This window comes from Oreochromis niloticus, linkage group LG15, assembly GCF_001858045.2.
Source record: "Oreochromis niloticus isolate F11D_XX linkage group LG15, O_niloticus_UMD_NMBU, whole genome shotgun sequence".
Lineage (NCBI taxonomy): Eukaryota > Metazoa > Chordata > Actinopteri > Cichliformes > Cichlidae > Oreochromis > Oreochromis niloticus.
The window spans coordinates 4,233,457-4,249,842 of NC_031980.2; the positions used below are offsets into that span (position 1 = coordinate 4,233,457).

At 40.8% G+C, this 16,386-nt stretch overlaps 1 protein-coding gene across 2 annotated transcripts in view; it reads left to right on the forward strand.

Moving 5' to 3' along the window:
• Nucleotides 1-16,386, forward strand: part of plcb1l (phospholipase C beta 1-like) — a 117,567-nt gene that overhangs the window by 31,437 nt on the left and 69,744 nt on the right. For both annotated transcript variants that reach the window (XR_002056607.2, XM_013268847.3), the window contains exon 3: nt 1,142-1,210. Coding sequence is in view for 1 of the 2 variants with exons in the window: in XM_013268847.3 (XP_013124301.1) it covers nt 1,142-1,210 (69 nt within the window). In the remaining variant the exon portion in view is untranslated. The remainder of the gene's footprint in view (nt 1-1,141; nt 1,211-16,386) is intronic.

The following is a 16,386-nucleotide window of genomic DNA, read 5'->3' on the forward strand; positions in this document are numbered from 1 at the left end:
CTGCTCATTGCTAAATGCATTACAGGCTGATTAAGGGGCTAAAGCTTTGCAAATAAGCATGAAACAGAGCTTGTTGAAGGAGTGATGGTTGCACGGATGCACAGGCAGACAGGTTGATAGATGCATCCTGTATATGTGGGTGTGTGTCCATACTGCAATCAGATGCCTTTGCTATGGTTGGCCTGCTAGTTGGACAGAGAGCTCGTCAACAGGATTTTTTCAGAATCACTTGGTTTCAGTTTTAGTAAAAAAAAAATTTAAAAGAAATTTAAATTTTCCACACCCCTGCCTTAAATCCAGTCCTGCTTTGCCTCTGGATTAAAGCAGTTTGATGTGAAATGTTGAAATCTGATGAAACAAGGAGCTCTGACATGGGTTGAGACGCTGCTGGATTAATAATGAATCAGGTTCAGGTTTTGTTTGGATTAACACTGACAGTGATAGAATAACAGCTGTGGTGATATTCTGGGCTGATTCATCAGGGTACTACTATTGTGTTTCTTTGCCTACTGAATGCCATTCATGCAGCTTAGACATGCTTAGCTGTGGTGTTATGGCATAACACAATGCAGCAGCAGAATATTGTGTATGTGTGAAGTTTTTCATCTTATCTCCTTTTTTCCCCCTTTGACAGCAGATCTTCTAGTAATATGATGCATATGATGACATTTTCTGCTGTAAAAATGAATAAATAAATAACTCAGCCATTTTTTTTTTGATTTCTGGACAATCCTGTGTCAGATTTTATGAGGAAACACTCCAAAAGCAATTTGGAGTGTTTGTGTATGTTTGTAAAGAGCTAGTACTCATTTAGTCAGGTCATCAGTCAATATGGGAACATTTCACTTTTGTTTTAATTAGACACTTTTGTGGAGCAGAGTGTCATTAGGGCAGCATCTGTCTACACTGAATGACTCCCCGGTGACATCCCATATTGAGGTTAATGTGCGTCCTTAAGCACATGTGACTGTTTAGAGGTGGCAGGTTGTAAAATGGAAAGCGTCTCTGAAATGTGTGCCATCACCTTGAATCAAAGTACCTTCCGCGGGCATAAAATGTGTCCTAAACAACCTTTAAAGCCTTTAAATTTGAAATTGGTTGACATTTATGATGATTTAGCTGTGCTTCTTCTTGGTTACAGGATACAGACCTTCTGGATATAGCATACATAAAAGATGCCAGAAATGGAAAGTGCGCGAAAACGCCAAAGGTAAGCCTCTAATTCACACATTCACAGTGTCTCATACTGTCTGTGAAGGAAACTCTAGGAATACAATGACCAATGTGCTTTCTTGGCTGATGATATGCTTTGGAAGAGTTTATTTTTGCACTGAAATGAAAGCCATGTGTGGGTGTGAACCTGACTATGATTCACACTCTGTCTCCATCCATCTAACAAACTCTATTATGGATTGGGCTGAACTTTGTTCTGGTTCTTCTAATGATTGATATTTAACAATAGAGCAATCGTGCATGTGCAGATATGGCAGTACTTTAGTGCCAGAGGTGTAATTACTGTAATTATCTTGTTTAAACTTCCGATCTTACATTCAGGTGACTGTTAATTTATGTGTGTATAGACAGTATGTGTGTGTGTAACTGATCGAATGCGTTCACAGTCTGAACACATTTAGTTTTTGACAGTGATTTGAAAATGAAGGCAAGGAAGTGAAGATCAGATGACACTGACAAGACTGACAAACGTGATTTGAACTCAGTAACATTGCGTGGATGGTTTCCTAATTTGGTATCCAAATGGACTATTTCGCAACTAATGAGAAAGCCGTTGAATATAAGCAAAGAATTTGTAAATTCATTTTTTAAAAGTCTGGCACAAAACTATCACAGAATTTGGCACATTGTTGTGCAGTTAAAAAAGCCATATTAAGTTCTTGCACTTCATTTCCCACCTAACAAGTGATGATTAAAACAATGATGTGCCTTCTGTGCTGCTTTACAATACATCCCTGCGTTATAGCTCAGCTTCAAATAGCTTTTGAATCCAGCCAGTCTTGTGATGAGACGCTTCATCAGCTTGATTCTGTGCAGCGGGAGAAGCGAGGTGTGGGGTCATGCTTTGCTGCTCTGTCTGGGGAGTGAGTGATGATAGAACGAGTACAATAACACAGAGAGTATTCATGCATTTCTAAAAAGCTTACAGAGTGATGCTACCCAGCAAGGAGACATGACCACATGACAGGTAAGACGGTCGAAGCATTGGAAATCCATTACTGGGAGATGGAGTGGTGATGCACCCTGGGCAATGTAATGGGAGCACCAGTGAGACACAGTGTCTGAGGAGTTGATGGGGTGGGAGAGGAAGGGAGGAGAGAAAGAGGGAGATGGGATAAAGAAGCTAGTCATAAGAGGAAGGCAGGCGGTTTTTTTAAAAAAAATGCAAAGTCTGCAGAATGTGAAAAAGAAGCGAGAAAGAAAGAGATGAACGGAAGAAGGGCAGAGACGTGATGTGAGGTCAGCGGAAGATGTCAGTGGGAAACACAGATAACACCAGACAGCAGTTGCTTTAAGTGGACAGCGCTTGTCACGGCTTGCTTCTTCAGCATTTCTCCTTCAACTCCTTCACATCTCTCTTTCACACTTCTTTCACCGTCTGTCAAAACGATGAAGGTTTCGTGAGGCTCACTGAACCGCTAACTTCAGCTGGAAAGAAACGCTCATAAGCTGCATTTTTGTAATATAAATATATGCAGACATGTGGAGGCATTTACCACAAAGCTAAATATGATATATGAAGCACCGTCATTTATGCTGTGAGGTAACTGAGTGCTGTAGATACACAGAGAAAATCATTATGACCACTGATAGTGATGTGTCAGTGCTCTCTGTCTAAGGTTGCGCACGAGGAGGCAAAATAAGGAAGAAGCACAAGTGAAAGGAATTTCATATTACCGTCAACTTTTCAATTTTAACCTTGCAGGTCATTCCGCTCATAAAACTCCCACAACGCTCACTGTGTTGTTTTGATATTTTTATGCTCTGTGCTCTCTTAAGCTTGCGGTGCTTATTCTGGTCTCACTCAAGAGCTCCCTTAGAAGCATTCATTCATTAATGCAAACTGCAGCAAACAAACACACTCGCCAGGGCAAGATGAGATGCTGGGCTCCTGATGACACGTCAGTAAAAAGCTTCAGAAGTGCTTTCATTGTGGTGCTCGAGAGTTCTGCGTCTCAGATGAACATTGTCGGTCTCAAATGCAATCATTGTCAACAGACTTGCTTGAAATGGGCTACAGATGGAAAGGCTGTTTTTCTGCACGCCTCTTTTGAGCCCTTGTTTCTACTCCAGCTCGAGTTACCTCGTATTGCCTTTGAGCGGCACTGGAATTTCTGTCTGATTGTCATTAAGATTTGGAGCACGTTGCTGTGTTCATTGGCTCGTCGCAGTGTGTGTGTGTGTGCGGGTGTCTGTGTGGGCAGCTTGTCTGACCTCTGATGAATTTATGCCACCCTGCCCATGGGCTTCAGCTACTCATGATGATTCATACATAATTTTTTTTTGTAAAAAGCAAATAAATAAATAAATTCAAACTGAGAAAAGCGCACTATCATTTGTACAATGTGCACATTTACAACTACTGAGACAAATCCTGCACAAGAAGTTAGTAGAATAACAAAGCCAGACAAGCACAGTGTCCTTTGTCATACCATTCTCAGACTGCTGATGCTAATTAGCATGTGTCCTCCCCATCATCATTTAGGCTGATTAGATTGGGTGCTTGTCAGTGTGACAACAGGCAACCTCTTTTTGATGGGTGGCTCCAGAAATAAATCACATACCCTTAGGTCAAGTGAGCAATGCGCAGCACTAATGACCACCCATTTCATATGCACACAAATAGCTGGCATACTTGCCTTATGCAATGGGAATAAAGGACGTGTGTGCGAACCACAGCCTTTACTGTGCCACTGAATTATTTAGCTATGATGCTGTGTTCAATCTGTGAAAATGGCCGAATATTTGACTTAAAACCTAAAGATTTTTGGATTATTTAATGCAGCACTGCTTTGTCAAGGTGCAAGCGCCAGTCAAGAAGTGGACGCTCACGCATGACCAGGCTGAGGCTGAACTGTGCACTACTCACAATTTTATTTCCACAAAAGCTCAAACCAAAAGCACAGGAAAACGGCACTGAGAAACTCTCCAGAGGGAACAACAATGATGGGCGAGTTTCAGGGCGCAATCAGAGCCTCAGGAGGTGATCCATTGAGAGCAGTGTTGGTCAAGTTACTTGAAAAAAGTAATCAGTAACTAATTACTGATTACTTCCCCCAAAAAGTAATTACGTTACTTTACTGATTACTTATTTTCAAGAGTAATTAATTACTTAGTTACTTAGTTACTTTTTAAAAACACGACCTGAATAGGTGATAAAGCGATAGATCTTTCAGCCAAATTCTACTTTTTCTGCATAATCCATCATACAAAATGTAATCAAATGGAAACGTCTCTTTTTAAAACTTTAAACTTTAAATCTTTTACCTTTATGCATCAAGCAAAAATTTAATTATATGCAACATTCTCTGACTGGAAGAAATTTGTTTAACATTTAAACCTATTTTCTGCACATTCCAGCACATAAAATAAAATATTTTTTTGTGTTTACACTCAGTCTTTCAAATAGATGAAAGTAAAACACAGCAGAAAATAAATAAAATCAAAGACTCAGCGGTCTTGTTGCTCTATTTTCACCTGTAAAGCAGGAGTGGGGCAGGTGAAGGTTTACCCTGGTGCAGGTGTGCTGCAGCGGTCAGTGGAAGAATCCGCGAGTTTCTCTGTGAATTTCACATTACGTCGTAGCGCACTCGGTGCTTGCTTGGAAGTTTATGGTTGTTTTTCGCTGTAAAAAGGAGTTTTCTTCCCACGCACAACGGACACTAATGTTTTTGTCACTTTTTATGGAATCAAACTCAAAGTAAGGTCAGTACTTCCACGCTTTAAACGCTGCACGCTCATACTCTTTCCCACACTCGATATATTATCCATTGTTGATCTGCACACAGCTGTTGTCACGAACGTCGCACTCGCTTACGTCACTGTCATGAGACATTCTCGCAAAAAATCACGGTTTTAGTAACGCAGTAACGCAGCGTTCCTACGTGAAAGTAACGGTAATCTAATTACCGTTTTTGCAATAGTAATCCCTTACATTACTTGTTACTTGAAAAAAGTAATCAGATTACAGTACCGCGTTACTGCCCATCTCTGATTGAGAAAGAGAGAAAGAGGGAGGAGATGAGAGTTAGATCCAGCCGAAAACTGGTGGGTGAAATTGCACTTCCCAAAAGTGAGAAAAAACAATGTTCAGGATCGCTTGTAAACAGATGGCTATTGGGTCCAGGACGGGCATACTGGTTTGCTTCAGGCAGGTCACTGGAGGAAGGGCAGGCAGGTGATGGAGCCGAGGCAGCTCCAAGGGAAGTTGTCCAAGAATGAAGCAGCTTGACGAAACAGGTGAGTAGGTTATGATGGCAGCGGCTTTTCGGGGCCCACTGGGAAACGTACTGGAAGAGGAGCAAAAGACAACATTGGCACACAAGAATACTTTACACAAAAAAGCTCATGAAGAGGCCTGTTTACCACTCAGCTAAGCAGATGAAGATTGGATGCCTGGGCTGCTTTTTAAGTACTTGCAGGGAAAATGAGCCACAGGTGTAGAGGCCAAGAAAGAACCGATAATATCTCCTCCCCAGTCTGCCCGACCCAACCTAGAGCTGTGAGAGGAAGAAAACAGAGGCCCAAAACACAAGTAAACCAGTGTCTATCAGGACAGTGTCAGTTAGTCAAATGAAGTTTCTGGCTTGACTCTGAATGTAAGTAGTTAATGTAAATCTCTGTGTATGTAGAAGGCAACAGAATTTCAGGAAACATCAAAAGATTTGTGATTTTTATTATCACAAACCAGCTTGAGCCCATTTAATTTTAAACTGATAGCAGACAGATAGCAGGCTAACTGTCTCATTGACATTCTATGGCCATCCTGACGCGCCAAAGTCATTTTAAGGTTGGCAAATGACGGTCTCCAACTTCGAAGCAATCATTTAAAAGGCAACAGCTCTGCAAGTTCATTGCACAGGGTCGAAGTAATTGTGGTCATGCCGTGGTCTCCAAGTGCTGTTTTCCCCAGAGTGACTGTATCATAATAAAATACCACAGCCTGCTAATTTTGTCTGTAAACAGTTATGTGATGGGAAATATTCCCCATGTTTCATACTCCAAATGTTTTCGTATGAGGCACAAAATACGACACAACAAAAGAAAGGAGAGAACTTTATTTACTCATGGAGTATTTGCTTTATTTCATGCATTTGTAGCAGCAGGGGTCAGAGGAAACTCAAAACTCAAAAACAAACCAGAAGGTGGACTCTGGATAGAAGTCAGCTCGGGCTCTTTCACATATTTGTTTATATTGTTTTACACATGTTAAGCCCTCAGTCATTATTACAGGTGCTTCTGCTCCAGACCATCTATTCATATTGTTTCTTTATTAAATCAGCAGTTTAGCTTGCTCCTGCACAGCGTGTTCCTTCTCCTCAGCACAGAGCAACCCAGCTAATCTCATCACCAATCTTTTATGTAGACTTTACCATACAGCTAACTTCGACATAACCATGTTCACATAACTTCTGCTTTCCATTCTGTCTCTTTGCACGCTGTAAGGGGCACATTGTGAGCCTGTCATTGTCCCCCTTGGTTTCTGGAAGTGTTCTTCTGTCTGGATTGAAGACGAAAATGTAATCAGCATCTCACCATGCTTCTTACAGTAGGTGTCTGACAGGCAAAATTACATGCTTTCTCTCCCTCCCTTTGACAACCAAACAAATATCCGTCTGTGAAATGCCCTGCCTGTAGAGTTCAGCCTACAATATACATCCCGAAAATGGAAAACCTTAATGATTTAGTGTTCTCCGGACTACATTTGGAGATCTTTCCATTTTTTATGACAAATTAAGACATCCACTGTTACACTGCAGGAGGCCAGAATTTGCAGACTGGATCTGGTCTGATAATTTAATATACCTGTCTTAACCCAGCCTTAGTCTGACATGAGCTGCTTATTACGTTGCAGTGCGTTTCAAACTAGACACAGGGATCGCTTCTTTACCTATTCGTGATGCATGCATCGTATTGATATATTATTGCCTGATTGCATGTATAGCACATATTTAGATAGACTCACACATGGTCATCCAGACAGGCAGAGGAGCTGTTGTCAGAATTTATTCATTTTTTGTTGTAGTATTTGTGAATTTCACACATATACAGCCATGTCTGCTTGGACAGGCGTTTGCCAAAGGAGCAATAACAATCAACAGAGAGGGGAACAAATGGTCTGGAGTCTTGTCAGAGGAGATCGTTTACAAAGGTGAACCATCTGGACTGATGCTGTTATCTGCAGACAGCCACATGGAAAACTCTCTTAATTCAAAACAAAGCTGGGGAACAACTATTATCTTAGAGCAACAGGACGCAGTTAAAATACCAAATGATTGATGAGAGTAATTCATGAAAGAGCGTTTGTGCTGTGTACCGACTCCAGCACTTTTGATGTATTATTTTCCTCCTCCTTATATGTATAGAAAATAAAACTGCAGCAGGATCAAGGCTAAAATGTTCATTTCCTTCAGAGGAGGAATTCTTCCTTCCTCCTGACTTTTACTTTGAGGTGAGAGGAAGTGGCCACCACTTCTGTTACAGTCTAGGCTTACAGCAGAGACGACTGCTGCTAAATAGAGAGCAGCTTGTGTGTCCCCAGCAGTGTAACAGGATCTGGGAGAGGCCAGCAGGCCATTATCACCACCGATCCGTCTGGCCAACAAAGTCGGCTAAAGCTCTGCCTCCCACAGCAGTAAGTGCTAAACAGCTCCTGCGAGCACGCAGCAAGCTGCTACAGGGTTTAGATCTGTCTTCTGAAGCATACCTTATTCAATGCATATTCAAAGCAGCTGGGTTCTGATTATAACTTATAGACCAGTAGCAGAACCAAGGCCCTGGCAGTTATTTTTCACAGCTGTGAAGCTGTGCCTCCACAACTTCTTGCTCTTTCTTTATTTTCATTTTTAGCTCGCCCCCCAAAAAAGCTCCAGACTTGGAGCCAACTTCCCTCTGAAAGAAATTCCTGAAAACCAAAAAGTCCAGTTAAATTTGTAATAAATGATAAACAAAACAAATATTAGCTGGTTGTTTGAGAGCAAACAACCAGCATAGCAAAAAGTCTCGCAGAGGCAGTGTTTATTTCCATCATCAGTGCTGTGCTGTCTGCTGTATACTGATGAATGACAGGGTCAGTGTATGAGCTCCAGCTGCAACAATCACAAACATTCAGATTACTTGATATGAAGAGCGGGCAAAGCCTTTTTCTGACCCCCCCGACATTGGTACACTGTAAATCGCTGGAAAACGCAGGTATTGTATGCCATAGTGCATTAATTATAATGACAATATAGGGGTCTATAATTATGACAAAATGAGTGACAGACACTCAAGATGAATTGCTTACATGAAGGTTTACATGCTTTTATCATATCTAACCTAATAATAGCTCTCACGTGTACCCAGATGCCTCTGCTGGTGGTGGCATATTGTACATTGTGATGCATTTATAGAAAGTCCAGTAGAGCCATGTTTCAGCTAACCACCGAGCCAGTGATTGATTTGTGTGTGTCTCTGTGTGGAAAGATAATACCTGTGCTATGTAGAGGTGTTATTTACTGTATGTCTCAGTGATGTAATGATGTGCTCATGAACCTCTGTTGTAGGCTATGCAAACCCTTACCATCAATTCGCCCACACCTCGCGGAGATAAAACTGTAATTCAAACCCTGGCCTCATCTGCAGTATAACACACAGTCACCTGCAGTCAGACAGAAATAATAGTTGAGCCTTGCTTACTGGCTGACGTGCAAGGGTGAGTGTTAACCTTTAAGATTTACTTAGATGGATGCTGGTAGCACATTTTTCACCCTCTGAAAGGCCCCAGATTAGTTCACATGGCAGTGTGTTGAAATAGCAGACTTGGCTCCATTATTGTTTTTGAAGTATATCAGTAATTACATCCTTACGAATCACAATCGCTCAAATAAGCGCTGATGTTTTTAGAGATTTGAAGCACAACGTAAAAGGAGACTTTAGGGGGGTAATCACTGCTAATGATGACTCTCTATATGTGTGTTTTTTTTTCACATTGTTTTTGTACATCTGATAAACAAAGTGAGAAACCGGTAGAATTAAATTAAACTATATATCTCTTTGTGCTTCCAGTGTTCTAGAAGATGAAGCTTACAAAAAGCCTTAGTGAACAATTGAACTTTAGATCCTAAGAGCAAGTGTTCTTGTGATTAATGAAGTTGCCTAATTTACAGTTTTTGATTTTCAATGCTACACTTACAGTTCATTCAACATATATGAAATTATTGACTCAGCCACGATTCATTTCTTATGAATTGAAGACTCTGTCTCCTCTTCAGTTTTAGCTAAGAACACTGAGCTTGGTGGTGTTTGTTTGGCTATTTTCTCCATAAAACAGCAGAGAGTCTCCTTAAACGTCAAGTGGATAGAAGATCAATCTAGTTCATGTCATATATCAGGATTGCAGTCCAAGACCAATGCTGTTAAATCATTGCAGCTTAATGTTGGGAATCTGAATCAGCTGTGTATTTTGCTGGCATGCCTCATTCCTCTTTCCATGAGTGACTCTAATCATTCACTCGTGCTGTAAGTCGTTCGTGCTGAACAGGCACATTTTAAACTGGCACTGCATTTTTTTTCCCACTTATAAAGCTTAAAACACTGATATCAAGAGTTTCTGGAGTGTTTGTTGTAAAATGTGTTAGGGTATAGTAGACCAATATAGAAATTAATAAAATGAATAAATGAGTGTTTCTTAGCCTGTGTGGTAAATATGAATGAACTGAATAAAGTATGGCTCGTCCATACTTCCCAGCGGACTCTGCTCAGAGACATTTTAGTTCACAGAGGCATGAAACTGTCTGTCAGTTGACAGGTCTGGAGGGAGAACTCCCACACACTCCTATTTTAGACCCGCTTCACACACACACATGCACACACACACACACACGCAGTCATACTCACAACACTTTATGTTCTTTGGGTGCTGAAATAAACATCACACTAACCAAGCATGCATCACCCCCCTGCTAGTTTTGACTCTCTCCATCTCTGCTTTGTCAGCCTGACAGCCGCAAACATTTTTTCTTTAAGTCGGTGTCTCCATTGCTCCCGACTATCATTATCATCAGCGGGATTGACTACAGGGCAGATGGCAGTTTGCAGTTAAAGGTGATCAAAGTGGACTGACTCATTGATTTTTATAAAAGTAACCGCAGGACCATTTTTTTTTTCCCCATCTGCCAACGACGAGGCGATTGATCAGCGTCACGCATCGAAGCAATCTTCCAGCCGAGCAGCAGCAGGGATTAAAAACGGGGGCAGTGAGGAGGGGAGAAAAGAAGCAAAGAAAAGGTTAGCGTGATGGGCCCTGATGGGTTTGGGTTTGATTCTACAGTCAATTACATAGGTAATTCCTGCACACTGATTAATTCCCCTGGTGTGAAGCAGACCGTCTCATTACCGCTCGCAGAGAAATCGAAGGTGATGCCTACCCTCTCTTTGGCCTCAGATGCTATCATGTGACTGAGCTTCTGGATTAGGATGAATGAGGGGAAAAAAATTACCAGCTGAATGAATGAGTGAAATTGAGACTTCAATGAAGAACAGAGGAGCCTGTGTCACTGTGGAGGGAGAATTACCCCAGTGGGACCAGAGATTACTATCCTGGTGAAAAGACTAGAAGAAGCACAATGGTGCACCTGTGCAGGTATAATTTCTACCTTTAGCATAGTCGCAGCAGGAATGGCCTAAAGATTTTAAGAAGGGAAAAAGAACCATCTTTGTGTGTATTCATCATTGTTTTCTATTTGTAGTGAACAGAACAAGTAATGTGAGATGTCTGCTTTATGCATCAGCCAAATCACGTGAGAATAAGCTTTCACACCAGGCTTCACAAAAAAGCTGTAACATCCATTAATAATTAAAGAAATTCACAGTGTAGTAAGTGTTTATCAGTTGTCTACATAATTGAATTTACACTTCCAGAGCACTGTGCTTTGCTTTAAAGGAGCACAAACAATCAGTAATTGTTTTTTAAAACAGTAATTGTTTTAAAATTACAAGTGATTCAAACTTAAAGCAGTGAGTTTAAACAGTTATAACATGAATTAATGAGTCGCTTGGAAGAAAACTGCCAGATTATTTAGTATATATACACAACGTTTGCAGTGATAGGTGTTCAAAGAAAAAGTGACAAGTTTTATCACAGCTGAAGAGCCAGCAGCTTGCCAAAACTCAGAAAACCCTGCAAGTACAAAAAAAAAACAACTATCAATGCGGATATAAATTAATTGCTGGACTCTTGGCGTGCCATGACCCTTTTCTTCAGTCACTGCTGCTTTGGTGTCAATCTGTTCCAGGGGAGCTTGGCTCATGTCTCCAAGTCACTTGATGCCTGCAGTGAATTCAGATGTGACATTTTGTTAACCCAGCAAAAGGTCGTCCCAGTGGAACTGGAGCTGATCAAATAAGAACCAGTCGAGACAGGGGCTCTCAGTCTAGCGAAGGAGGGTTGCTGCCAGCAGAAAGTCAGCAGTTTTGTTGCTGAAGAAAAATCGGTGTTAACACAGACACGCATTCATCTTTCATCTTAGCACCTAGAGGCAGGGGAAAGGTCAGTCCACCCTTACAGTTTAGATAGATGTGCCTCGCATCTTGATCCTGTTCCTCACATGTTTACTAATACTAAGCTATACTCAATGAATAAAAAAAAATCCAGACTAATGGTAAATGGCCTGTATTTATATAGCGCTAATGGTTCATTAGAGCAAACAAAATTTACATGAAACGCAGCAAATAAGGTAAAAATCAAATAAACGACACCCACAATTACACCACTGTAACAGTGACTTCACAGTAGAGACCGATGATGTGTAGGGCCAAACCGTCTATCCATTAAGACCCCAATGATGTCACTGTCAGAAGTATCAACCGTGTCAATAAATGTATACATGCTAAGATTTGTCAATAAGGCATTACATGTAGTGACTTCAGCAGCTACAAACGCATCACTCGCACCGTAACATTTCATGTTATCGTCATAAGCTGCATGTTTACAGTTTTCGTAAACCGGGTTTCCTGTAGTTTCTCCACAAGCATGCTGACCTGTACAGAGGTGTACAGTATGGTCTGTATAGAGAAAAATTTGCAAAAAATTTGCATAGGAGGATGTTTGCTTCTGCATCATTCCTCATTGCCTATAAATATCTTCATCATCCATCATTTGATCCGTAATATTTGACCATACTACAGATAATACGATTATTATCCAACTATTTAAATGCAGGGGAACTTTGTCATTTGTTCTACAAATGTTGGTGGCACTCTTCTAGGGATTGTATCTATATCATTTCCACACCACAGAAGAAGAATGTGAATGAGTTCCTGGAGAGCAGCGTTTACTATGACTGAAGGTCACAAGATCACCTGCATACATAATATGGTCTGATAAACGTTTACCAATCATGCAGCCAGTTTGAAAGGTTCCTTGATATTTTCAACAAATCATCAACATGAAGATTAAAAAGAACCAGGAACAGAAATCCTCTTTGCTAAAATGCTGTCTCCCCATCTTTCTTGCAACCTCTTTTTTTGCAAGTGAGTAAGCCAGAACTCCCACAACTCTCAACTCTGTATTTTAGCACCTGTCATTGGCTCAACTTAACAGATAACTTCCTGCGATTTACATGATCAAACGTTTTGGAGGCACTGATAAAACACAAAAACAAATGAATTTGTCCTTTTTTCTTTGAATAATACATACGGTAATTGTGCCATTTTTAGCTTTAAAGCCAAACTGGATATGACTAGATTTTTTATTAATCCCTTTTAGGGAAATTACTCTCTGCATTTAACCCATTCACTCAGTGAAGCAGTGGGCAGCCACCAATCCAGCACCCGGGAAGCAGTGTGTAGGCACCTTGCTCAGGGGTACCTCAGGGTAGCTGTTCGGTGGATTTGAACCCCCGACCTTCCGATCATAGTCAGTACTGCTATGATCATTCCGATCATACCTACTGAGCTATCTCCTCCCCTTGATTGATAAACATATTTAACATATCCAACAGAACTCTTTCTAAAGCTTTTTAAATTATGGTGGCTAAGGCTACAGGTGACCTTTAATCATCAAGATCGCTTATCGTGTCGGCTTTATGCTTAATGGTCCGCACTAACAGAACATTGAGTCTGGCAACAAGCCATGGTTAGTGCATCCAGTAAAACCAGAGGCAAAAAAGCGAAGGACCTAGCCTAATAATAGTGTGTTGAAGATGAGCAAAAATATGATCTAACACACAGGTCTTATGTCTTGCAGCTCAGGTAAAGCTTGATACCCCTTAAGTGATATAACAACCACTGAGTCATTACTCTTAACATTATCGACCGTATACAGCTCACTCAGAAAACAAGTGAGTAAGCTGCTACACTCAAAAAGGATTCTTATAACATTGTTCAGGTAAAAGATGGACGCAGGTCAGATTGATGTGGTGATGTTGGTGTTGTTACTGCTTTTACTTGGAGTGGCTTAAAACCTCTTATCCAATACTTTTAGCAAATTTGCTGGCTTCCCCGATAGCTTGGTAACTTGTAGATTTTAAGGCGTCGTGTCAAAATGCCAATCTGATTTCACCTGGCACCTAGCTAGTTACTCCGGCATTAATTTTACTGAAGATCAGCAGTTTACAATTCCATCTGGGTGCTTGCTCTCCTTCGCAATATTAACATGGCTCTTTCATTAGAACTTTAAATATCTGTGCTTTTGGATTAATTGAGTTACTCTCGACTTTTTCTTTAGAAATACCTCAGTATGTGCAAAAGCCAGTGCTTTAGACTATTGCAGCCATGAATCTCAACAGTAACTCATTTAGTCTGCCTCAGGCAGGTGACCTCCTATTACTCTACAATCAGTGGCTCTTGGCAATCCTATTGACTGGTCTCAATTTGGCTCCTCTTCCATGCTGTTCAATCAGTGTGTCGCTTTCTGTATATTGAACAAGTTGGTCTTTTCCAGTTATCAGGTCAAGATCCCAATCAGTGATTAGTGTGCCAATATTTACCTCCACTGGGGTGACTTATACTGACCTTGCACCTGCTTTGCTTAAGTTATATTCAGCCGCTTCAGAATTGACAGTCTCAAAGGAATAGCTTGTTTGTTTTTGGTACACTGTTTTAATTTAGTGATATACTTATATACATACTACAGAATATACAGGGTATCACAATCAGTCAGTGTAATTGTCTCACTTGGCATTAATACTCGGCAAAATGACATAAGCCAGACAATAGAATTAACTTTCAGTGGTGATGTACCATACATACTGCCCACCGTGCAGGTGAGCATGGAATTTGAAGTGTTATGAACAGCTCTGTGGGTGTGTTACCATGGAAACCTTAAGGAGGAAGGGCAAGCCTAGCAGGTAACAAGAAGAGGGAAGGTTTTCAGACACATGGTTTCCATTTGACAGGGGAACATAGAAACGATCACATTCATCTCTAATTAACTCTGTTCTCGTGTACAGACCTTCGCACCTCTTCTCTTTTGTCAGCGAGAACTGAAAACCTCATCTCTCAGTCAGTCTTGTGAGTCTGTTTGGCTGCTTAATTGGAGCAACTTTTACTGAGGTCTATTGTCTGTTCGAAACTTGTGATTTTAAAATTTGGAGACAATGATTTAAAAAAAAAATCAGTGTTGTTTCATCAAGTATCATTTTCCCAAAAAAAACAGTCTTTGGAAGCATGTGCTCTTAATTAAACCCAGCAAAGTGACACTTAAAGCTCACTTTCTGTGATCCTTCAAATGTTTATGAATCTGCAGTAAGCTATTACATCAGCTGGGAGTTTTGAAGTGCCACTGGCACAACTTCAAAACCATTTTCATGCTAATTGTCGCCTTGCCGAAAACGTCCAAACTAATCTACTTTGCAAAAGTTGATGATTTTGGAAGAAAGCATCTCAAATGAGTCTTAACTTTAACTGAGAACTACACCAAAACTGCCTTACTTTGTTAATGATCATGAGTGCTAATGAAGCGGCGCTAATGAAAGACTGCTCGTTGATCATTTCAAATTGCAGATATCTCACTTTGTAGCCAGACCATGCGAGTGGATGGTTAAACATTCAGACATGCCCTCGGGCAGAAATCAGTTTCTCACCTCTCCTCTCTAATTTGTCCAGATGTAACTGGAATGATCAATATCAGCTCAGTGTTTTCCCACTGTACTGTCATCATCCATGTATTCATAACAGATGCTTTATGTGGCGTACAGATCGTGACGAAGTGGGTGAGACGAGAGAGCGGCTCTTGGGAAATCTATTAATTGACATTTTGGTCACACTAGCTTTCTCCTGGTAACATAAATCACATAGGTGAGACCAGAGGTAGACTCGGCACACACTGGGTGCACTGAATGATCGTTTCTATACCTGTGCGTATAAATGTCAAGACTTAAAGAGACAGGTGACCTTTCTCACTCCCTTCAACGATTCCTGTGAAGCACATAAGCACAGCAAAGGCCTAATTGGTTTTCAATAGTACATTTAGGAGGGCTGGTAAAGAAAATGTCTGATTCTCAATGATGTTGCTCCAGAGACCACAGCTCTCTCTTGAACTATCCACTGCCTAAAAGAGCACAGCAAATGGAGGTGTCAGACACATTCTCTCATCCCTCTCTCTTACACACGTACATTTCTTTGTTTTTTCACGTTCAGTGATGCGTGATGAAGCTAAGTTTGGAAGAACTGGCGTACTTGGTCTTTTTTCTTCCTTTGGGAAGCTGGGCTTTTGTTATTTCTTTTTTCAGCCATTTGTTTGGTTGGACATGCTCCCCCACTTCCATTCTGCACACCACATGGTTTGGACGCCGACAGACTGCCGGTTCTGTTTCATAAGTGTAACACTTACGAGAGATGATAGCAACACTTTCTTGAGAAAACGTGAGCGCTTAACAAGTATTTTAGCTTAACAATCCTAAAAGCAAGTGAAAATTGTCAGTAGCATAAAACCGCTTCATTTAACACTCTTTTGTCATGTCAGCAGAACATGAACAAAGCTAAGGCAGAACATATCACTAGCATCAGGAAAACCACATCAAATCCAGGAATGTCACTACTGTATTATTCACAGTAATGCACTGAAAATATGTAAATAGTTCTGAAAGGCTCCTCTCCTCATATTCCTATTGTTGCATAGGAATCACTACTATGCAGCATAAATTGACAGTGAGTGTTGATTAAATAGGCTAT